A 24804-nucleotide genomic window follows, 5' to 3' on the forward strand; every position below is an offset into this window, starting at 1 on the left:
GCTCCTGCTGCTGCCGTTTCTCCTCCTCTTCCTTATGGCTCACTGGTTTGCTTGGCTGGTGAGAGGCTATCATGGCTGCACCTGGTCCTCTTCCTTGCCACTACTCTTGCCCTGGTGTCAAAGGTAGGTGAGCAAGCAGGTTGCAAGCCGAACAAGGAGGGGCACAGGAACAGGAGCCTGCCTTGTAGGGTCAGGGGCCCTGGGTTCATCAAGGGTTCATTGAAGGCACAGAGCAATGGGCATTTGTTTAGGAGGCTGCTTAAAGGGCTCAGCAGATGCCTAAAGGAACTGCCATAGCCTGAGTGAGTGAGTCCATGTTTGGATACTGTGTACCCCACAATATACGAAGGTTGACCAGAGTATCCTGAAGCATTTGGCCAGTCTTGACAAATGTTGGCAGGCCTGGAAATATACGAGGGCCCAAAGAGGTTGTATGGGGTCCCCAGCCAGGTCAGTTTCTCCTTGTGGTGGGGAGAAGAGCAATGAACTCTGCAACAAAGATTCTTTCAAACCTTAGGACCTCAAAGAGTGCCAGCTCCATGGTCCTCCTGGATGGTGCCTGAGGAGGATGTTCTCTGTAGAGTGGACATTGCTCTGAAGGAGGAGGAGGATGAGAGTTTAAACCTTGGAATGGTTGCTCAGGCATTCTGGAAGTGGTGCGCAGACAAACCTGGGAGACACGCCCGCTCCTGCTCCATCTCACCCATTGTTGTCACTATGATGGCACCAGGGTTTCTTTCTCTGGGATAGGTTGGAATATTTCTTAGCCCTACCAGTAGATGCTGCTGAGAATCAAACTGAGGAACTTCTGTATGCAAAACAAGGGCTCCTACAGTAAGCTACCACTGCCCACCCAAATCAGCACACCTTCTCAGCAGGGTCCTTGCTTGTGAAGGCAATAGGATCCCACTGTGGCCCATCAGAGGATCCGCAGGATGCAGCCCCAAGCTGGAGATCTGCCCCTTTCAGTGTGCAGCACTCTGGCTCCAGAAGCACAGCCCTAGCCCTTGTCACATGCAGGCCTTGTGAGTGGTGCAGCTTTGTGAGACCCACAAAGCCACCAGGTCCAGCTGGAGTAAATACTGCTTCTCTTCCAGGTCTGTCCTGAGCACTGCTTGTTGGTGTGCTTGGGTGTCTCCTTGTCTACAGATCTCTTTCTGTACCTCAACTGTTCTCACTCAGCCTGCCTGAAAGTGTTACACCAAGCAGCTACTCAGACACTGGAAGGGAAAGAGAGAAGGAAATCTACACAGTATTAATATAATAATCCATTTCAGGTTGGAAAATGCAGCATCTTCACTCCTGGTATGAGAGAGTCAGAGATGAGCAGAATTTCAGGAAATTTTTGGTCTAGGCAGCCAAAAGCAGGGCAGAGTTGGGGGAAGAACTGAAGCTTCATTTGGAGTCTCTTTTCCTAGGAAGTAAGCACCTTGCTCACATGCTGCAAGACTGAGAGACTGGGACCAAAGATGCCAGGTGGTTGCTCCAGAACAGGGTGGGGGCTCAAGGGGGCCTCACTTGTGACTGAGGTGTGGGTGTCCCAAGAGCCATCTCAAAGCAGCTGTGCACATCCAAGCTTGTCACTTGGTTGGAGGTGAGAATGGAGCTCTGAGAAAGGCAGATTTTGAGAAGGATAGCCAGTCCAACATCCCATCAGTGCCTGGCAGTCCTCTTAGTTACTTTTCATGGGGTACCCTGTAAACCTGTCTTGAGGTGCCTTGTAGCAGACCAGAACTCTCCTCATGGCTAAGCCACTGCTCCAGTGATGTCGGACACTTAGATTTAAACACTTCCCTTGTAGATGCAGATGCAGAGGGCTGGGTTGATGATTGTGCACTGGCTTCCTCCCATATATTTCTCTGGGCCTTGGGAGGCCTACTGAGGTCACCTTTGCACCAGACCCAGCTGAATCCTTGGAACCATTCCCCCACGCTCTTGGAAGCCAGTCAGTCATCCACAGCAGCAGAACTAGGGTGCTCACAGTGCCAGGAGTCCTACCATGTTGCTTCCTAGGCAGTGTGTTTAGAATTGCAGCTCTAATTGGAGACTTTGATTTCTAGATGTCCAGGACTCATTCATCATGTGAAATTTATGAACATTAGAGGCCAAGGAGGGGCTGTGGTGTGCTTATGTGGACTAAAAAACCCATAAGAAAATCTGTACTGGATCAGACCAACGTCCCATTTGTCCACCCTTATGTTCACCAAGTAGTCAACCAGCTGCTCACAACAACCCACAGGAAGGTTATAGAAAGGCCTCAGAACTTGTAGTCAGTCCTAGCTTTCTCCTCCATGAATTGGCCGAATTCTCCCTTAAAGCTGTCCAGACTTTTCCTTCATCTTGTCAACTTTCTCTTCATGAAAGTCTCAAGTGAGCACAAGTCCCCCTTCCTGACTCCAAGCTACAGAACACCTGCGGCCCTGAAAGCATTGTGCTTTGCCTCTTGCTTTGTTAGGATGAAGATCACCAGATGGAGCTGTGACCACATTTTCACAAGTGGCTGTGCTTATCTGAAGGGGGCTCTGGCAGTGGCTCTGCTCATGGGGAACCTCGTTCTGTCAACATCACAGGTGAACCTGCATGTTACAGAGGGCTGCATTCACAAAGGTTCCCCTAGAAAGCATTTGACTGCCCAACGTGGGGCACTTCTAATTAAACGCACCTACCAAACAACAAAATTTCCTCTGTCCTTTTTCTTTCCATTTTTGGGGACTCTGCGAAATGCTGGGATGCCCATTTTCATTTGTTGCTTGCATCGTCACTTCCCTTTTATACCGATGTGGCAGAGTCTGACAACGGGATGAGGCACATCAGGTTTTGGGAGCCCAGTCCTGAACATTCGTTTTGGCCAGTGCCCCCTGAGCTGCATCCCCTTTCCTGAATTTATCATACGTGTATGTGTGTGAGTGAGTGTTGGGGGGAGGTGTCTACAGGCGTTGGGGGATTTGTGTTGAGGCCTGAATATGGCTGCAGAGTAGTCTGAGCTGTGTCCAGGAGTGCTGGCTGGCACGCGAATGGTGGTGTCCCAGCTTCCTGCTGGACCTCCTTGTCCAGCCACCAGGCAAGCTGGGAATGGCATCTTCTCCATTTTCCAACAGTGAACCAAGGTCTGGTGCTTTCTGTGACCTCTTCCTGACATCACCCATGTGGCTATCAGCAAGGAGGGCAGACAGGTGGCACCAAATCTTCCAGGTTGCGGGGAGAACTGCACTGAACAACTTTGGGCTCATCTGCAGAAGCCAAACTAAAATAGCAACCCAAAGTGTGATAGTTTTGATCCCAGTTCCTGAGGAGCTTCTCTGATGTTTGTCACAGTACCCATTCCTAGCTTCTCTTCCTTCAATACCCCCTTTCCCCCTGCTGCCTGAATGACAAATAGGAGAATGCACAAGCTTCCAACAGTCTTGAAGAAGGAGTCGACATTACTGCATATTGGTGGGGAGAGTGGACCAAATGGACAGCTTGCACCCGGACGTGTGGGGGAGGAGTCAAATCCCAAGAAAGGCATTGTCTCCAGCAGAGGTAACCTCCATCAGATGAATCAACACCCCCTCAGACCAAGGAAAGGTGGCCACACTCTGCAGTTGAGATTCTAGCATCAGTTATGGGGCAGGCAACCTCCAATGGGCTGGGAGTCCATTTTTGCCTTTCAGGATTCACTTGGACACGCACACGTGCACACCCCCCCCCCCAACTACTGAAATCATCTCTGCTGAATCGCAGCCAAATTTCAGTAAGACAAAAGCAGCATTGATTGTTTTTAAAATGAAGCCTATCAGGAAGGGTCATCTTGCTTTAATGCAAAGTCATGCTAGCTTGGCCATGATCCTTGTGCTAGAATAATGACTCAGCAATTGAAGGGCCATGTGGAGGCTCTGGAATCCCCCTGCTTTGTGTACACATGAAACCAGCTCCTGGAAATGTAAGTTAAAGGAATGGGAGAACTAGTGATGTTTGAGCTCATGGAGGATCTGTTTTCCACCTTGATCTTATTCTCACTCCGGAACAAGAGTATTTTTAAAAGCAGGAAAATGCTGGTTTTTGAACATGCAAAATACTTTTTTTTTTTTTTTCAAGAATGCATCCCAACCCCTTGCCCCACACATTCGGCTGAAGCATGAAAGTGGAGTTTGGAGTGGTAACTGTACATTTTCAAAAGAGGAGACTCATGCAGGTGCAAATTTTTGAACACTAACTTAGGCAATGCTGTGAACATTTCCAGAGAATTACATTCCTGCTCATATTTGTGTGTAAATTTGTGAACAGGACATTATTTGCAAATAGGAACAAAATTCTCATGCATTCCTTAGGTAAGGGTGCAGCACCCGCAAAAGCAGCAGTGACTGATTCTGTACACTGTTCAGCCACCTTGTGGAACAGAAAGTCAAGTCATGTGAGCGAGGCGTGAGGGTAAGGCTGGCTTCTTGGCAGCAGCCTGGTTTGCTGCTACAGGAGGGACCTGCTTCTGTCGGAGGCCCTGGCTTCATACACAGGACACTTTTCAAGGTGTGAAGCCTGCCTGGCTCTCTTCAGAAAAGCCCCAGCTGGTGTGTAGTTCTGTCTCACGCTCATGGGTCAGTGCAAGAAGGCAAGCAAGCGAAAAAGGCTTCAGGAACTGACAGGCTCCAGTTGTGCTTCTGGGGAAAGGTGATGGAGTGCCCCAAACAAATAGATTAATCAAAATGTTTTAAGTGGACCGGTTGGTGCATGGTTACAGCTGCAAAATTATGGAAGTGCTAGAAATGCAAATATGGCAGATGGATGGATCTCAGCATAGCCCCATGAGACTCAATTCTTCTTAAAGGCTCGCAAATGAACAACCCTAACTGTTGTTATTTTTCTTTAAATGTTGTTCTCCAACCCTTTCTTTCTTTAGAAGGAAGTTGGTGACAGGATTGCTTAATAAAACATGCACTGGAACATCCAAACGATACCAGCTCTGCAAAGTGCAAGTAAAATAATATTTTTGTGGTTTTGTTGTTGTTGTTGATATGGGTCATAGGACGAGAATGGGGATAGCTTAGCAATTGAAAGTTTCAGCAGAGAGCATCCTTAAGGGGGAGCATAGGCTTCCATTTAACCAGGAATGTGAGGATTTAGTGCAACTGCAGAGAAAAGCATGGAATTTGGCACTGGTGTCTTGAAATCCCCTTTTATTAAAAAGAAAGCAAGTTTCTGGCCCATATGGCTGCTGAGAAGATTGCTTTTAAAATAGGTCAGCAAAGATTAGTAGTTATCTCCAAAGGGCTCCATGAGATTTCTGGTGGCCATGCAGCAGCGTGTCAAGACAACGTGTCACTTATTCTTTAGGGGAAGGAGAATGAATTATGGCAATCGAAGAGGAGTCTACAGATTGATATAATCAATTTATTCAGTTCACAAATCAGATTTTTGTTGTGCAGAAGTTCTTCCTTTCTCTTGTTACTATAAGTCAGAGCCAGAGAGTGGGGCAGTCCATGTTGTGTGAGTGGCACAGCGGGTTAAACTGCCAAACGAAAGGTCAGAGCCCCGCAATGGGGTGAACTACTGCTGCCTTGTCCCTGGCTCTTGCCAACCTAGCAATCTGAAAGCATGTGATGTGAGTAGATAAATAGGTACCACTTTGGTGGGGAGAAAGCAGCACCCCATGACGCCATGTTGGCCACATGGAGATGGAGCGCTGCCCCCATAGCAATTTCAGCTATTGGAGTAAAAGCCTCAGGGAACTCCTTTCTCTACTGGGGCTGATGTGTGAGGGAGTGGATGAGCATGCCAAAGATAGTGTGGGCATTGAATTTGGATCCAGCATGCCATGAAATCATGGGATCCATAGGGCAAACTGTGGCAATCTTCAGACGGTCTCTTCATTATTGTCTCACTCTGTTAGGCTGTGCAAGCCAGTAGGGACACTGCAGATAAGTAAAACAGACCCCAGAAAATGTGGCTCCTTTTCACTGGGCTGCGGTTTTTCCCTCTTTTTCTAGCCCTGTCCTCCAAATGCAAGGAGTTTCCGGGAGGAGCAGTGTTCGTCCTTCAACTCTCATGTGTATAATGGACGGACTTATCACTGGAAACCTTTATATCCCGGTAAGAGAGGGAGAGGGACTGCACTGCATGAAGGTCTCTGCTCTGGGAGGAAGCTTCTTCTTACAAGATTTGATCTGATTATCAAAGGATGCCACCCACCCCTTCCTTTGGCTCAAAGGAATATTCACAGTTGCAACAGCTGCTTTAAAAAAAAGAAAACTATTGTGATTAACTAGGGAGGTGCCAGATATTCACTAGTTTCAGTTTTCAAGCCGTAAGTAACAATTTCCACATGGTAGGGTTATTTTTTGTGCCTGAAAAAGACTTGGATGTTCATCTTCTTTTAAATCCTGTTTCACTAGAGAGAGATACTTCAGTCTCAATGACTTGAACAATGGGCATATTTCTCTCCCACTCCAATCGTATCCTTGGGTGAATGTTTATATTTTCTCCCCCAAATACAGGGATTTGTTTTCTCCTTAGGACTAAATGGTAACAATTTGCTTTCTCTGTGTGTATGCCGTGCAATTTCTCTGCATAGTGCAGGGCAATTTGCCAGTGACATTTAAGAAGCTGCTGTTGTGCATGGTGGATGTTGCCAATGTTATGTGCCCCTCTTTCCACAGATGACTATGTCCACATCTCTAGCAAGCCATGTGATCTCCACTGCACAACTGTTGATAGTCAAAGGCAGCTCATGACCCTGGCACGCGACGGGACATCCTGCAAATACTCTGATTTCCGAGGGGTTTGCGTTTCTGGAAAATGTGAGGTTGTTAAACATTATAACAACCATATTGTCAGTAGATTTCTTGAAATTCCCATGGCTACGCCCTTGGCCTGGCCCTCAACACTCTATTCACACTGTTTCTAGCCCATTGGATGTGATGGGATTCTCTTCTCAACTCACACGCTGGACAAATGTGGTGTCTGTCAAGGGAACGGGAGCAGCTGTACCCATGTGACTGGGAGTTACAGAAAGGGAAATTCACATCTTGGTAAGGCTGGAGAACATATTTTTCTTATCGTGTTACAAGTGTTGAACAAGAGAGACATTAAGCCCATCATCAGGGACATGTGAGACATTATGGGAGGCAGAGTCTTCCTCTGACATCCCTCAAGTTCCAGGTGATGGATCATTCATGAATACAAATGACAAATCCTGGCACTCTGGGATTCTGATGTTCATATGCCCCCTAGTGGGTTGGAGGCCCCACTATAGCTTTCCCTGCTGTCTTACCTCACTACTATCAGAATGCCAGAGGCTACTTTATTGAGAAACTGAGGGCTCATTTGAATTTATATGGAAACAAAGATATCCCCTGATCTGACCCTGCAAAGCGTAGATTGCTACCCAACTGAAAATTCTTCAGTCAGCCAACACTGGGTACATCCATGTGACTACTAAAGAAGAAGGGGATGGCAGAGGATGAGGGGGCTGGATGGAGTCACTGAAGCAGTTGGCGTGAGCTTAAGTGGACTCCCGGGGATGGTGGAGGACAGGAAGGCCTGGGGGAATGTTGTCCATGGGGTCGCGATGGGTCGGACACGACTTCGCGACTAACAACAAGAACAATGTGACTATTTTTTATGCAATTATGCAATCAGCCTGCCACATCCATGGGATTTGGCGATGGGGAGGGTCCAGAGAATGCCATCTTCCACTTTCTTTCCAAAAAGAGAAAAACCTTTAAAGAGAAAAAGAAGAGGTAACTTTACCATTTCCACTGTTCTCCGTGTCTATTCACAGTGCATAAAAATTCTCTTCCTGGAAGCATCCATCAGATGTTCCTGGGTTAGAGGAGATATTAAAACTCACAACTTTCAAGAAAAACTTTTTTTTTTTTTTTTTTGCTGTTGCAAAGCTTGCCTTTCATTCATTAATGCAGTTTTCTGCAGGCTACTCTTTGGTGACTCACATTCCTGCTGGAGCAAGAGATATCCAAATAATTGAACGGAAGAAATCTGCTGATGTTTTGGGTGTGTATAATAGGATCATAACCAAGCGGTAGATTGTTGTTTTAAAATCAGTTTTCAATATACATAAAAGTACTTATTAGATACTATTTTTGCAACATTGGTTTCTGAAAATCAGTCTCACCTTGACCTCCTTGGATTCATAAAGGCAGTTAACACTTCCAGGCCTCTTTCTTACTTCAGTTCCCTTTTCTGCCAAGAGCAGGTGCCTCTTGTGTGATTTCCCTGAGCCATTTGTTGCGTTTTCTGTTGCTTGTGCCAGTCCATTAAATCGCTCTTAAATATCTCATGGCATCACTTGTATTTCACTAATGGTAAACCAAGGCGGGGCTAATCCAACATTTGGTACAAGAATTTTGAACCTCTTTTATCCAGGGCAACAAATTCCATTTCAGAGAGGCACTTGGGGGCCATATCACAGCAGTGATGGCTGAAGGCATAGAGTGGTGGATGGTATTCTAGGTATAGTAGCCTATTGGTGCTGCAGCTCCTGCTGCCTGTAGCTAAGCTATGCGAGAAAACATTCCACTGAGTGACCAGTGGCCAGAGGTGTGTATGTTGGGGCGGGGGGGGGGGGGGCTTCTGGTTATTCCCAGAGGTTGGAGTCCTGAGCCTAAAGTTCCCTAACCCTGGTTTTGAGGGTGCAGCTATTTCAGCTATTTAAGAGGGTTTATAATACATTTTCCAGAACATAATCTGAGAGAGAGATCTGGTCTTTGTCTTTCTTTCTTGACTTTTACAGCTGTTGCAGATGAAGCTGGTTTTTACTACTTCAATGGGAACCTCAGAGTAGACAGCCCCAAAAATTTCAACATTGCAGGGACTGTTTTCAAATACCGGAGGCCAATGGACATATATGAGACAGGCATAGAATATATTGTGGCACAGGGGCCAACCAATCAAGGCTTGAATATCATGGTAAGTGGCAGGGGGCAGGGGTGTACCCCAAAATGCTAATATTTTCCTGTGAATGGTTTTATCCACCTTTCTAGCAGTTAGCTAACATGGAAAGTATGTCGTACATACATGCATCCATCCATCCATACATAATAGCACACGTAACTCTGCCTGTAAGTATAGAATCAAGTATAGAATCAATCTGGTCCATGTCGCTTTTGCATGTCCAAAGACTCATAAGTACATTCTATCCCACTCCTTGATTGGTTTTTTTTTTAATCCACAGAAAAGTTTAACATTTTCTCTCAAAGTACACATTTCTGTCTATTTTTCTCTCAAAGTATCCATGTATATATTGTGAGTTCTCTCAAAGCATGTATTTTTGACATGCTCATTGAGGTTAGTCTTGGAAGAGTGAAAGCAGGGGGTGCCACTCCAAGGTAGTTTGTTTTTGGAATTGTTGTTATACTGCAGTGACAGGGATCACTTGGTGCAGCACATCAGAAGGCCTTAGGTGCAAGCAAGGCTCACAGACAGCAGGGGAAGGAATGTTGCCTAGCAACCAGGTGGCACCAAATAAGTTTCTATTTAGCCTGGGGTTCTAGTGCATAAAAAACAAGCATGTTCACTGTATTCTGTAGTAGCAGTGGTTTCATTCTGCAGCTGCTGCTGTTCTTATTGATGTTGTTACATCCCACCTTTTTCCTTCTCATGGGGAACTCAAGGTGGCTTACATAGCTCCACTTTATCCTCATAGGAGGAACAACAACCTTGTGAGGTAGGTTAGGCTTAGAGGAAGTGACTTTTAGAAGCCTTACATGATATCCTCTGCTGTAGTAGTCATATAACTACACGTTTCTTATTTCATTCCCTGCTCCAGCTTTGGAACCAAAACGGTAAGAACCCATCAATAACCTATGAATATACACTTCTAAGGAGGCCACACTCCAAAAGCTTGCAGCCAATGTACTATACCTTCTCCGAATCGGAAAGTGAAGAAAGCAGTGAGCTTGAAAGGGAAGAGCCTTTGGGGTTTGTTCAGCGTAATGCGAGTTTCTTTGGGACGCTCTCCAAAGAAAAGATCCATCTGGAGAATCAGGTGTTTGGCAGGCAAGACACAGCTGAAGACTTGGACTTGAGCACAATCCAAGAGACCAATGAAGTTTATGGACAGACAGAAACCGGTGACTGTGACCCAGTCTTGCAAGGCATGCGGCCCAAAGGTGAGGAGGAGGAGGCCCAGAGTTTAAAGCTGCTTTCTCCACTAGCCACAGACAGTCTGGGGACATGGATCAACAGCCGTCATTTGATATTGCAGTGAGAATTTCAACCAGTATTTAGCAATCTATATTAGAATTTTGACTAAGTATCTTCTATATCCTTTAAATGTGATTGTATTTTTACAACTAATTTGAATTGGTTCCAGAAGTTCTTTTGTGTTTCTAAATGCTCATTGAATCTTTGAATGCTTAAGCTTGTGGCCAAGGGGTGTTTAGCTGAAGTGGAGAGCAGCGCTGTGTGTGCACATTCTGGCCCCAGTTTTGCTATTGCTCCATCTTGACACGGGGCCCTTGACAGTTCAACCCCAGTTGCAGTGGCCTCTATAGTTTTCAGCCATTGATTGAATGGTTGAAGTGGCTGAATGGCTTGAGAGATTTCAGATGTGATTCCAGAAAAAAATCCACACAATAAAGGTTACCAAAAAAGTCTAAAATATTCACATCCTGAAGTGTAAAGAATCTTAATTTGAAATTTTGCTGGATTTTGAATATTTGCAAATGTTTGTTTCAGTTCTTTATCTTTCTAGTTATCGTTGATTTTCCTATTTTTGCTCCCCATTCCAGATTCAAATGCAACCAAATCCAATTACATGGTGGAAGGAAATGGCAGAGAGTTTGACTCTCAAACAGCATCTAAAGAATTCTTTTCAGAAAATGCCATCACCTATAAACTTTTGGAGAAGACGTCTGATTCAAAAGAATCTGTGAGGAACAAGACTGTGAGTGGTATCTTTTCTCCAGGGATCCCCGTCAACTCTGTAGATTCTGACACAGAGAGCCTCTATTCTGATTATGATGACAATGAGGAAGTGGTGGCTTATGCCATCAATGGTACCTTCCTGGAGCTGACCCAGGAGAAAACACTGAACACCTCATCAGAGCCCCCATTCACCAATGCCACCATCTCTGCCAACAGTTCTCAAGGGAACAGAACCCACAAATCCAGGTAAGAGGCTCCGGATCCACCTTTGCAACTGCACTGACATAGCTCAAGGGTCAGGTGGAGATCTTTTACCCCTCTAGTCCATGACAGGAAGGAAGTGCCTAAGGTAAGTTGGATAGTTAACTCTATTAGTGTATGCCAGAAATACTCTGCAGAGAAAAAGGCTGGTGTTTGGGGTGGAAGGTAATCCAGGGTGTATAAATCAGGAATACTCACTGAGCAGTTTACAGGCTTCATCGCAACCAAGGCTTAATGCCCAGTTGGTGCAGGGGGAGCTTTCAGGACAAAAAGAAGTCTGCCCAGCACCAGCCTTCTTTGCCTGCTGTTTAGCGCCTTCTCGCCTGCCACCTGGTGTTCTGTGCAGGTATTCCAGTTGCATTGTGGCAAATTTTTGGCCATGGGATAGGTCTTTTTCTCAGGGGTGAGGTGCAATAGAACCTCATACTAATTAAAGACAAACATTAACCTTTTGCATCTATGTGCCCCAAATTCCTTCGTGACCCAAACACATCCAGTGTGGGATTGAAGACCCAGACTTTGGAAGAAGCAAATTCCTTCTTGAGGGGGAGTGCTACCCTTAAAGAAGCACTGAAAGAGACACCTTTAGGCCTTTTGCACTTGGACATCTACCATCCCTTCCCCAAAAGCAAAGAGGCACAGTAGGAAAGAGAGGCTGCCTCCCCGAGCTATCTTGATAGCTAATGTGAGAAGGTACTCCTAGCTGTTTTCTGATCTGCCCCATGGCCATAGACTGGTTCACAAGATGAAAACATGGTAAAATACTACAAAATCAAAAGAAATATACAATTAAACAGCTATGGAATAACATCTCATTCAAATAACCAGGAATATCTAGCCAGGAATGCAAAAATATGCTTCAAGTTACCAGTGGGAACATATCAAACTAGGAGCCCTCCTGATCTCTTTGAGGTGATTGTTGGCATGGTGGGTGCCACAATGGAGAAAGCCCTGCTCCATAGCATGGTCAAGTAACATCAGCAGGCTTTCAGACAGTGAACAAGTCCTGCTCCTCAGGATATAGAGACTGGTGTAGCCAGTGCATTGCATTGCCCTTTGGGGACAGTCTAATGTCGCCATGAGGATGCAGGTGGGATCCAGGAATCTGGTTCATATTTGACCAGCTACGCTTGCTACTAGTAAATTTCTTGGCTGCATTCAATTGCTGGTCTTAACCTTTAAAGTCCATCTGGCTTTGGACCATGTTTTTGTTCAAAGAGTGTAGTTCAGAAAAGGAGTGTACAAATGAATATATGGAATAGTGATGGATCAATTTCACCAAACCTGTACATTCAGATCTGCTTCAGGGGTCATTTTCTAATGCCTGCCATTAAGATCAGCTAGGCTGTAGTGCAGGAAAAAGAGGCTGTTTTGGCAGTGGCCCCCAAACTGTGGAATTCCTGCAAATTGCCTCTTTGGTGGAGAACTTCATGAAAATTGAAGAAATTTCTCCTCAGTTTTGAAGAGATTGAGTGATCTCAATCACAGTTGTTAGTCTTACAGCAGCATTTTGTATGCTTGCTAATGGGCAGTTGTTGGTATGTTTGTGACCTGCTCTTGTTGCTTGCTACTCTGAGTGTGCAGCCCTTTAAACACAATTGGGTAAAGTTACTGAATTCCTTGCAAGCGGTGCAAGTTTGTCCACAAGCTGCCTGCATGTTTTCTCGCCTGCTCCTGTCTGTGTGTTTAACAACAGCTCAAGATGGAACGAGCAGAGGTTTTTATTGCCAGGGAGACTCCGAAGGTGAGGAGAAGCATTGCTGGCTCCATTCCTGCCTGCCGGGCTGCCATTCAGGGCGTGAGATCCATTAATAGTTCTGGCCACCTAACAAGAAGTAAGGCTGATTCTGGGCAGCCACCTTGGCAGGGTCCAGGCTGTGGGCAGGACGGTGAAAACAGGGGGAAGCACTGAATGGCTGTCTGGGCTATAAATGGAGGTTGGCGGGATGAGGCCATGTCTGGCTTGGCCTCTCTTTAGAGCTGTGAGACACTTACCTCATCCGTTACCTGGCCACCTTCTTGTGAAATGCAGCATCTCCCAGCTGAGAAGCAGCAGCTGCAGAAGGTGTCAGGGCAGGACCGACTAGACAAACTGGAGATGTGGTTGCTTCCATCCACCTGCTTGCTTCCTTGCTACTGAATGCCCTCCCCAGGATAGTCACAACTGCCACTAGCACAGGCTCATACTCCCAGCAGGGTTTCCCTCCATGATTCTGAGGGCACAGCCCCAGTGTCGGCAATACTAAGCACTGGACTACTCAACAGATTGATTGATTTTATTTGCATCCTGCCTTCCTACCAGAAAAAAATAGCACTTCCAGTGGCTTACAAAATTTGATCCAAGCCGTAATAAAACAAATGCACTGAAGCACTAAAACACAGCAACAGAAAGGAAACCACATTAGACCGAACAGGCTCACATACAGGCCAAATGCCTTCTTGAAAAAAGTGGTCACTGGCCACCAGCAGGAGAGTGGAGAGGGAGCAAACCAAGCCACCCTTGAGAAGAAGTTCCAAAGCCTGGAAATGGCCACCGAGAAGGCCTTGCTCCACATCACCACGATTGTGCCACTGAAGGTGATGGTGTGAAAAGAAGGGCCTCCCCTGAAGAGTCCAAGGCTTGGGCAGGCTCACATAGGAGCAGCAGATCTTTCAGTTGATTAATTGGAAGGGGGGAGTTTTATTACATGGGCTCTGAACCAAGATTACCAGCTTTTTTCAAGGGTACTGAACGACAGAAATTCTCAAGAATAGGTTTGATCACAGCAAAAGGGCAATCAGCCCAGAGCACACAGCACAGTCCCTTTTTATACCTTTGCTGACCAGGTAATGATGACAGGTACTCACTGGATTGAAATTCCTGCCATGGTTGCTGATTGGTAGATTTGAATTCTGGTGGTTCCCACTTCTGCCTGCAAGGCTGGCCTACCTGGTGGCTGGGGATTGGGGCTTCTGTTAGGGATGACAGAACCCCTGTCGGCCTGTGACCTGTAATCATTCCTTTGCTCCTTGCATGCCCAGGCAAGTTTGGGTAAGCCCCTGCATGTCTGACAGTCCTTTTGATCTATTTTATGACAATAAGAAGGAATGAAAACAGGCTACCTTGAATTATTTTTCCTTCAAATGCAATTGTAATATAGTGAGTGTGGTTTTTGCCTATTAGGGTCATCAGTTCTTTAAATTCCTTTAGTATCTCAAAAAGTCACCCAGTGTGAGATTTGGGTACAATGCAAATGTGATATCTATTTCTGAACCGATTAGACTAGTGATTGATCAACAAAAGATTATGCAATGAATTAAACAGTTCTACCCCTTCCCCAGAAGATGCTCAATGCAGCATAACCCTATATCAGTTTACTCAGAAGTAAGTCCCACTGTGTTCAACGTGGCTTACTCCCAGGTAAGTGTGCACAGGATTGCAAGCTCAAAGATCTTTGTTGACAAAAGATATCTAAAGAAGAGCACACCAAAATACCTCAATGTTCCACGAAAATGTTCTGGTTAAACAAACAACACCCAGCTCCTTTCTTCTATAACATGTGAGGAAAGGGTGTTTCCAGAGCTTCTGCTGTCAAGAAATGGTGACAAACCATCATTTGGCAATCCAGAGACAGCTGGATATCTCCATGTCGTATTCGGTGTCCATCTGAAAACATCATGACAATTCTGGATGGGTTAGAAACAAAACACAAATATAGTTTTGCTCTTTCCTTCTGTAAAGGTGCAGCATATCATCTTGCCCTAGAACAGCCATTCTCAGCCCCACAGTTCCCTCCAAGTGGTCCTCTGGTGGCAAATAGGGGAGTGCTTGGGATTTTAAGGGTTTAGGCAACCCCTTCTGTCTCGCAATCACAGCTGATAAACGGTTCACCCAGCTCCAAGGACAAAAGCTCAATGTCTCCATTCAGCCTTGAAGAAAAAAAGAGAGCAAGGCAGAATTAAACTGGAATGTCCCATCCCTGCTTGGGGAGCAACAGCAGCAACCAGCCCCCTCTCCACCCCATTCCTGAACCAAAACAACATTGTGCTCACAGACGCAAAGGACGGAAGATGCATGCACATACAAAAGCACCCTCTGTATCAGTTGCAAAGAGCGTAGTCTTGCTTGGAGAGATGTTACCTCCTGGGCGGGGGGTGGGGGGTGGGGTGGTGTTGTTCCGGTTAAAAACTACCTTAAGAAGTAGATGAAAACCACCTTAAAAGGTTAAGAGCTACTCTTGAATATATTATGGTGCTTAACTTTGTGATGATGAATTCCAACATTGTATGGGTTTGGATGTTCTCTTTCATTTACAAAACTTGCTTGGGTAGCATTAAGCAGGGCTCCAGGCATTCTGTTTGCTCTCTCTCTCTGTCTCTGTCTCTCTATCTCTGCCTTGGTTTTAGACCACGTGACAGCCCACTGTGGGTTAATTTATCCTCAGGGTCTCCTTTATGTGCTGTCCACTATTATGCATATACAAGACCCAATCATAACTTGCCAGGCAGCAGGTGTTATTTATGTGTGCGTAACCAACGATCTGTGTTAAGGTTATGCAAGGGTTTTTTTGACCCTCAAATATTCCTTGCCACCCGGCCTTTCAGAGGTCTTTTGGGGAAGAATAGAGGGGAGAAGCACTCTTGAAGGCTAACTCTGTTTGGACTCAAGCAAGAAGTGGGAGGTGTGGGCTATTTCTTTGCCCTCTTGAAATGTTGCATTTGGTGCCAGGTATATCTTGTAGATCTTAGCGTATGGCATACCATGTTCTGTTCCATGCCAAGGAGATACTGCACCTTTCATCTCTGTGTCTAGCAATCAGGCGTATAACAATCTATATATGTTGGAGACCTGGAGTAGAATTGCCCATTACCTGAAAGCGATTGTCCATTCCATGACATGAAGCCACAGAGCATCATGACGCCTTTTGCTCAGTAATTGAATGAAATCTCACTCCCTTGTCTTTGCACTTAATGCACTTCTCTGAAAGTGCCACAAGTTGCCAGAATTTCTCATCTCTTTTCTATATATAAAGTAGATCAAGGGCCAACTGTCTTGATTAATAGGAGAAAGGATGTGGTTCGTGTTGGAACTGTGTACGATATTGGGAAGGGTGGTTTGGTGCAGACAGTTTAAAGATGTAGATGTGAGCTTTTGTAAAAATTGCATAGGTTCAGAAACAGAGGTAGACCTATTTGCATGAGGTGGTATATGCGCACATTTCAGGAAGGTAAGGGTTGATTAAGGCTGCAATCCTATACACACTTACCTGGGAATAACCCTCACTGAAAAATATGGAACTTACTTCTGAGTAGACATCTATAGGATTGTACTGTAAGTATGCTTATGAAGTGGTGTGCAAGTTTCAAGATGAAAATGGTATGCAAGAGCCATCGTCATGGGTGCCCACTCTAGGTGAACAAATGGGAACTCTCCCTCTGCATCCAGTACAATTCTATTCCATGGGAACTGATCATTTCTTGTTTTGAGGTGTTGCTGAATATGTTTTCACCCCACTCTTCAACAGATAATGTTCTCTCACCTGAGCTTTGCCAGTCAACACAATAGAAAAAGGGAGCTAGAAGGGGCCATTCTTCATGGATTGGAAATATGTTGGTGCCTCCAATGGGATTTTACAGGGAGGTTGTATTGATGTCTTCCTCCTCTTGTAACCCACCTGTGTCTTCCCTCTGCCTCCTCCATCTTTTTTGTGCACCAGAAAATCTTTAAAGGATGGAAAGACAGATGAGCTGCTAAAGGTCTTTGACTTGTTCATGTGAAGGGACCTCCATCTTATTCACGGAAAGAATCTCAGAGTCTCGAGCAGAAATAAAATTAGGCATATAAACGCAATACAACCAATGAACAAGCAACCATAACAGAGTATAAAATCAGAGCTGAGGATGAAAACAAGCCTGGCAGGATTTCTTTTGCACTGTCTCAGAAAGTCTTTCATGAAATTATAGCCTCAGGCCTCTTTGGAATGAGTGGTCCACACTTAAGAGTTAATCTGCAGAAAAAGCCCTCAGCTCAGCATAGGCACGACGCCCACCTCTGCTAATGGAAGAACTCAGGGACGGGCCTTGGCTTGAAATGTTTCCAGGGATCTTTGATGGTTTGTTACCCAGTCTGGGCATTGCAAGTCACCCCCCTGCCATGACATGGAAGAATAGGATTCCCACTGTAGACAAAGACCCCATCCATCTGATGCAGTACCTGATAGTTACATTTATGTGGAGAAATGTGGTCGTCTTATGAGATGGTTTGAAGTGTTGTCCTGTAACAAAATGGCTATTACAGTAAGTGGATTCATGTCATGAAATGGACAATTTTTGCATCTTGGGGCAATTCTGCTTAAAGGCTGCAATACATATACACACATATATTTGTCTTTGAAAACTGAACTATTTCTCTTTGTGGGTATTTTTATCCCATTCTCTCTATTTCTAGACAGTGGAAGCTCTGCCTCTAACCAGGCTGGGGATTCTGCTTGGGGATCAGGACAGGTATGTTGTATTATAACCAAACATTCCCAGATTTTAAATTCAAAGAATTGCACCCCCAAATTAATATTTTTCTTAAAGCACAGAATCCCCCCAACCCATCTGGACCAATATCTTTTGTTTCCTCCCCATTGCTGTCTTTCGTGTGACTCATCAAAACCTCCCCATTGACTTTGCACTCCTTGTTGTTTAGGAACCGGCTGAAGCTGTTCCGAAAGGGGCAGAACATGAGTCCAGCAGACATGTACCGGTGGAAACTCTCCTCCCATGAACCCTGCAGCTCCACTTGCACCACAGGTCAGTTCAGTACAGGGGCCACTTTAAATGCTGCATGTGCCAAACAGGATGCCCTGGTGACCAGCACTTGCTCTGAGATTTTGCAGTGCTGGACTGTGGCCATTGCAAGGAAAACATCTGGGGATCCTTCACCCTGAAATGGGAGGGGGCATTCAGACCTGTCACATCATCCATCTCAGGTGTTCTATGGAAACTGGAAATGAAGCATGGTCTCCTTTATCTGCGGGATAAAATAGTCCCCCATTATCTTTCTATTCTCCTGCACTTATCTTTCATTTGGAAAAAAGAGAATATTCAGACCCAGTTTCCAGAACTGAAGAAATAAGGAGCATTATTCTTTTCAGGGAACTGTGAAGCCACAGTGTGGTTCTGCCTGCTAAAGTCAGTTTTTGGATTGTCAGTTCGTCTAGACTGAAATCCTGCATTGCTAATAGTCCAATTTCCTGCCTGTTCACCCTACACTCAGCATTGGTTTGTTTATCTCCCTGCAACCACCACCTTGCACCTTTTTACAGCCTCTTTTGTCCTTCCATCTTGATCTGGAAAGGCACTTTGGAAAACACTCCTCTGGATGAAAAGGATGGACACTCGATTGCAGAAGTGTCCAGATCAAATTGTCTGGGTCAAGTTGCAGATGTTTCTACAATGCTGTAACAGCAGAAGCAATCTGGTTTGACTGTTTTGGACACTGTATGAGCGTCTGGGCTGCTGTAGGGCTTACGTGCATGTTTTGGATGGTTTTGTTTCTGATGAGAATAACCATTATTTCTTTTATTTATATACTGGCCAATAGATGAAACACTCTGGGCAGTTCACAGCAACTATCAAATTCAATGTCCTGGTCAAGTCATACTGGTCTGTCATTCTCTCTCTCTCTCAACCTAGGTGTGATGTCTACCTATGCCATGTGTATCCGTTATGATGGAATTGAAGTGGATGACATGTACTGTGATGCCTCGACCCGTCCTGAGCCAGTCCATGAATTTTGTGCAGGGAGGGAATGCCAGCCCAGGTAGGAACTCTGGAGAAATGCTTCACACATTGGGCATGATCCAAGGAATAAAAAGAGCAGACCAGGCACCAGTGGCTGTTTGGGACACCCTTCCTTCATGGCCAGCGAGTCTGGAGATCAATGTTCCTCCAACTGAAGTGCACCTTGGGTCTTCCAGCTCTGCCTCCCACTGCTATCATGGCAGACCTGGGTTCCAAGATTCACATTTGCCATGAGGAGGGACAGACTAGGAGGGCTAGAAGGGAACTCTTTGTCAGGAGGGGAGGTGTACTGGTTATTTATTCAATTTATGAGTCTCCCTATAGCTACATCTCTCAGGTTGATAAGAATAATAAATGCAAATATAATAAAACTGGTAATATTGAAGTATGTTAAAGACTCACATTATAGAAGCAACATTATCTGTTTTTTCTCTGTTTCCTGCACCTGCTGCTCCCCCCTTGGATGTCTTCCTCCTCTCTCTCCTTGAGCATCTTCATCTTATACCCCTTCATGTCAGTTGTGAAGGAGTAGAAGAAAACATCACACGCAGCTTAGGGATATTTGAAGCCTTCTCCCCAATTTTCCCCAGAGGAATGGCCATAAGAATATTTTGTCTACTGCTACCCTGATTTCCCCTTCATGGATCCCTGCCTTGCCATGGCGAAGGGGCTCAAAGAAGCTATGAGCTATGCCATGCAGGGGCACCCAAGACAGAAAGATCATGGCAGAGAGCTCTGACAAAAGCTGGTCCACTGGAGAAGGAAATGGCAACCCACTCCAGTATCCTTGCCATGAAAACCCCATGAACAGTACCAAAAGGCAAAACGATATGACACCAGAAGATGAGCCCCTCAGGTCAACAGGTGTCCAATGTGCTACTGGGGTAGAGCAGAGGATTAGTACTAGTAGCACCAGAAAGAATGAAGCGATTGGTCAAAGCCGAAAGGACACTCAGTTGCGGATGTATCTGGTGGTGAAAGGAAAGTCTGATGCTGCAAAGATCTATACTCCATAGGAACCTGGAATGTAAGATCTATGAATCAAGGCAAGCCGGACATGGTCAAACATGAGATGACTAGACTGAACTTCGACATCTCAGGAATCAGTGAACGAAAATGGACAGGAATGGGTGAATTTAATTCAGAAGACCATCAGGTATACTACTGTGGGCAAGAATCCCACAGAAGAAATGGAGTAGCCTTCATAGTCAATAAAAGAGTAGGAAAAGCAGTACTGGGATACAATCTCCAAAATGAAGCCAAAAGATAATGGGAATAACCAGCAGGTTTGGCCCTGGAGTACAAAATGAAGCAGGGCACAGGCTGGTAGAATTTTGTCAAGAGAATACGATGGTCATAGCAAACACTCTTTTCCAACAACTCAAGAGACGACTCTACACATGGACCTCACCAGATGGTCAACACAGAAATCAGATTGACTATGGGCTCTGCAGCCAAAGATGGAGAAGCTCTATACAGTCAGTAAAACCTAGACCAGGAGCTGACTGTGGCTCAGATCATGAGCTTCTTGTCCCAAAATTTAGGCTTAAATTGAAGAAAGTAGGGAAATGCACTAGGCCTAAATCATATCCCTGATGAATATACAGTAGAGGTGACAAATAGACTTAAGGAATTAGATCTGATAGACAGAGTGCCTGAAGAACTATGGACGGAGGTTCACCTCATTGTACAAGAGGTAGCAACTAAAACCATCCCAAAGAAAAAGAAATGCAAGAAAGCAAAATGGCTGTCTGAGGAAGCTTTACAAATAGCTGTGGAAAGAAGGGAAGCGAAAGGCAAGGGAGAAAAGGAAAGATACACCCAATTGAATGCAGAATTCCAGAGAATAGCTAGAAGGGATAAGAATGCCTTCAATGAACAGTGTGAAGAAATAGAAGAAAACAATAGAATAGGGAGGACCAGAGATCTCTTCAAGAAAATTGGAGAAATGAAGGGAAAGTTTCATGCAAAGATGGGCATGATAAAGGACCAAAATGGCAAGGACCTAACAGAGGCAGAAGAGATTAAGAAGAGGTGGCAAGATTACACAGAGGAACTATACAAGAAAGAGCTTAACGTCCCTGATAACCATGATGGGGTGGTCACTGACCTCGAGCCAGACATCCTGGAATGTGAAGTCAAATGGGCCTTAGGAAGTCTGAGCAGCAACAAAGCTAGTGGAGATTACAGTATTCCAGGTGAGCTATTCAAAATCCTAAAAGACGATGCAGTAAAAGTGCCACATTCAATATTACAGCAAATTTGGAAAACTCAACAGTGGCCACAGGATTGGAAAAGGTCAGTTTACATTCCGATCCCCAAGAAGGGCAATGCCAAAGAATGTTCAAACTACCGCACCATTGCACTCATTTCACATGCTAGCAAAGTTATGCTCAAAATCCTACAAGCGCGGCTGCAGCAGTATGTGGACTGAGAACTACCAGAAGTACAGGCAGGATTTCAAAGAGGCAGAGGAACTAGAGATCAAATTGCCAACATGCACTGGATCATGGAGAAAGCTAGGGAGTTCCAGAAAAAACATCTATTTAACTTATATGCAGAGCTCATCATGCGAAAAGCTGGGCTAGATGAATCACAAGTTGGAATTAAGATTGCCGGGAGAAATATCAACAACCTCAGATATTTATTCATTATTAAAAGCATTTGTATGCCATCCTATTATACAAAGTCTCAGGACGGCTTACAATATTTAAAAGAACAATTAAAACAACAATTTCTAATAAATAATAGAAACAGAACAAAACAATAAATCATAAAGCAAACAGAGTGACTGAAGGTTAAAAGTTGTTAAATTTTAAAATATTGTTTAAATACAAAGGTTTTGACCTGACACCGAAAAGAGCATAAACTTGGCACCAGTCTGGGCGCCACAGCAGAGAAGGCCCTACTCTGAGTTGATGGCCTTTTTACCTCTCTTCTCCCACAGATCTTAAGGGGTATGAGGGCGTATAAAGAAGGAGGTGTTCCTTCAGGTATCCTGGTCTCTGGCCGTTTAGGGCTTTATAGATCAAAACCTTGAATTGGACCCAGACTTCAACGGGAAGCCAGTGGAGCTGGTAGAGGACCAGCATTATGTGAGAGTAATGGCCGGTCCCCGTCAGCAGCCTGGCAGCTCTATTCTGTACCAGTTGCAGTATCCGGACCATTTTCAAGGGCAGCCCCACGTAAAGCGTGTTGCAGTAATGCAAGCAGGAAGCTACCAGAGCATGCATCACTGTTGCTAGGGAGTGCTCATCCAGGTAAGGATGCAGCTGCTGGATCAGTCAAAGTTGTAGGAAAGCACTCCTTGCCACCGCCGCCATCTGGAACTCTAGTGACAGCTCTGGGTCAAGCAGTACTCCCAAGCTGCGGACCCTGTCCTTTAGAGGGAGTACTACAAGATATGCAGATGATGCCACTCTAATGGCAGAATGTGAAGAGGAACTAAAGAGCCTGTTGATGCAGGTGAAAGAGGAGAGTGCAAAAGTTGGTTTGAAACTCAACATCAAGAAAGCCATGATCGTGGCAACCGATCCTACCACTTCCTGGCAAATAGATGGGGAAGAAATGGAGGTAGTGACTGATTTTATTTTCCTGGGCTCCAAGATCACCGCAGACGGGGACTGCAGCCAAGAAATTAAAAGGCGCTTGCTCCTTGGGAAGAAAGCTATGGCAAATCTAGACAGCATACTAAAAAGCAGAGACATCACCCTGCCGACAAAAGTGTGTATAGTCAAGGCTATGGTTTTCCCAGTTGCAATGTATGGCTGTGAAAGCTGGACCATAAGGAAGGCTGAGCGCCGAAGAATTGAGGCCTTTGAATTGTGGTGCTGAAGAAGACTCCTGTGAGTCCCTTGGACCACAAGGAGATCAAACCAGTCAGAGGAGATCAACCCTGACTGCTCTTTAGAAGGCCAGATACTGAAGATGGAACTCAAATACTTTGGCCACCTAATGAGAAGGAAGGACTCACTGGAGAAGAGCCTAATACTGGGAGCAATTGACAGCAAAAGAAGAAGGGGACGGCAGAGGATGAGATGGATAGATGGTGTCGCTGTAGCGGTTGGTGTAAGCTTACGTGGACTCTGGGGGATGGTGGAGGACAGGGAGGCCTGGTGGAGTGTTGTCCATGGAGTCACGATGGGTCGGACACGACTTCACAACTAGCAAGCACCCTGATTTTAAAAGTGGGGCATTTGTTTGTTTATTACTTATGTGTAAAAACTGCCTGGTTCTCTCAATTTCCCTGGGCAGCTTCTCAAGATACAATAAAGTGTTTGAAGCCACCTAAATCACATGTAAAGGCAAAGAAGAGTGGCATGTTGCACCTCTCCCCTTGCCGAAATATGCAAGCCAGACCACTGGAGTGGCATGTGGGCTCTGCTCCTTCCTTGCCTGCCTCCCCGGCTGACTCATTGCTTTTCTGACAGGTGGGAGACCAGCAGTTGGAGTGAGTGTTCCCGGACCTGTGGGGAAGGCTACCAGTTCCGCATTGTCCGGTGCTGGAAGATGATTTCCCCTGGGTTTGACAGCTCTGTCTACAGTGATCTGTGTGAATCGGCTGACATTACTCGGCCTGAAGAGCGGAAGGTCTGCAAAAACCCAGCGTGTGGGCCACAGTGGGAAATGTCCGAGTGGTCAGAGGTAAATCCACAAGCAAACCAATGACTGGCTGGGAGACATTCCCAGTGCATATCAACCACAAAAGGTTTTGTTCTTTCGGAATCAGCTCTTTATACACGCAGATCAATGTTCTGCCCAGTGTTGCTGTTCACATGGTAGGCTGTTCCTCTATGCTTGTCCTGAGGCAACAACCTTTTTACTTCAAAGTAAAACCTACTGGGTGTAATGGGGCTTACTCTTTAATACATGTAAGTGTATACAGGAACAGAGTCAGCCCCTCCCGCTACTAGATGCATGTTCCCCAGGGCCTTATCTAGGAACGCCTGGCCGGCCGGCAGGGGCTCTGCCCCTGGGCCACAGCCAGGGACCGCCAGGATGTTTGGCATTGCCTGCTAAAGCACAGAACATGTGGATTAGCCGAAAGAGAGTGCATTCCCCCAGTGTTCTTCCAACATCAAAGATGCGTAATAGAGCATAGCGCCCTCTGCAGGAACTGTGCTGCTGAAAGTACCCTGCCTAGAGGTATCTCACCAGTGTTGCCTCTCAAACAGCAGCTGCCAAGAGATGCTTTGTTGTGCTGCTTGTGCACTGGGACTGCCCTGCTTAAAGACAAGACGTTTCTGTGCCTTGCCTGCCCTGAACATGCCCCCAGGGCAGCTGGTTCTTGCTCCGGCGCTTGATGGGCCTCTGTGGCTAACCATTAGCTCAGCAGAGGCCTTGAGGGCTGTCAGGGCAGGCTGCTTCTCAGCTGTCCCTGTGGCGTGGACAGAACGCTCCTAATTGGTCTCTGAAATGCCTCCTCTTCCATGCTGCCAGGTGTCTCCCCTCTCCACTGAAAATCTGGGGTACACTTGGCCTTCATGGGGCCCCTGGCCCTGCCCATATGCCAGAGGTGCTCTGCCATTCATGTGCACTGAATGGGGCTTGCACCAGTGTGCCCAGTGTCTGATGCTCTAGAATTCAGGAGGTGTCAGTGGCAGATCACGGGAGCAGGCTGGGGCCTCCGCTTCTGATCTGGTTTTCCTCTAACTAAAAGCAAAAAACTAATCTAATTTGGATCCAGCAGCCAAGGTTCCATGCCAAGTTGGCACAGAATCTCTGCTTCTCATTCCCTGTCCAAAAAGGCACGTTGCTTTTCCTTTCCATGGCCAGTGAATTACCATATCAGTTTGGCCAGTTCAGAGGACCTGACTGTTGGTATTTTGGTGCTGGTGTTGCTTACATTATACCGCAAAGATGGATTGAGCAAATGAGTATACAGAGAACTGTTAAAATTCCAACTCTGCCACC

At 45.7% G+C, this 24804-nt stretch overlaps 1 protein-coding gene across 2 annotated transcripts in view; it reads left to right on the top strand.

The window, feature by feature from the left end:
• ADAMTSL2 (ADAMTS like 2) overlaps window positions 1-24804 on the top strand; it is a 57721-nt gene that overhangs the window by 23370 nt on the left and 9547 nt on the right. The window contains exons 2-14 of one of the 2 annotated variants that reach the window (XM_044453084.1): window positions 2456-2570; window positions 3380-3522; window positions 4877-4952; window positions 5964-6066; window positions 6633-6778; window positions 6881-7004; window positions 7906-7986; window positions 8726-8901; window positions 9761-10103; window positions 10725-11106; window positions 17795-17898; window positions 18784-18910; window positions 23322-23535. In XM_044453084.1, coding sequence (XP_044309019.1) covers window positions 2457-2570; window positions 3380-3522; window positions 4877-4952; window positions 5964-6066; window positions 6633-6778; window positions 6881-7004; window positions 7906-7986; window positions 8726-8901; window positions 9761-10103; window positions 10725-11106; window positions 17795-17898; window positions 18784-18910; window positions 23322-23535 — 2133 coding nt within the window. In that variant the 5' untranslated portion in view covers window position 2456. Of the gene's footprint in view, window positions 1-2455; window positions 2571-3379; window positions 3523-4876; window positions 6067-6632; window positions 6779-6880; window positions 7005-7905; window positions 7987-8725; window positions 8902-9760; window positions 10104-10724; window positions 11107-17794; window positions 17899-18783; window positions 18911-23321; window positions 23536-24804 lie in introns of both variants that reach the window. The other variant, XM_044453083.1, reaches the window with a different exon arrangement.

Source organism: Varanus komodoensis, unplaced genomic scaffold (assembly GCF_004798865.1).
Source record: "Varanus komodoensis strain SLA01 unplaced genomic scaffold, ASM479886v1 scaffold77, whole genome shotgun sequence".
NCBI lineage: Eukaryota > Metazoa > Chordata > Lepidosauria > Squamata > Varanidae > Varanus > Varanus komodoensis.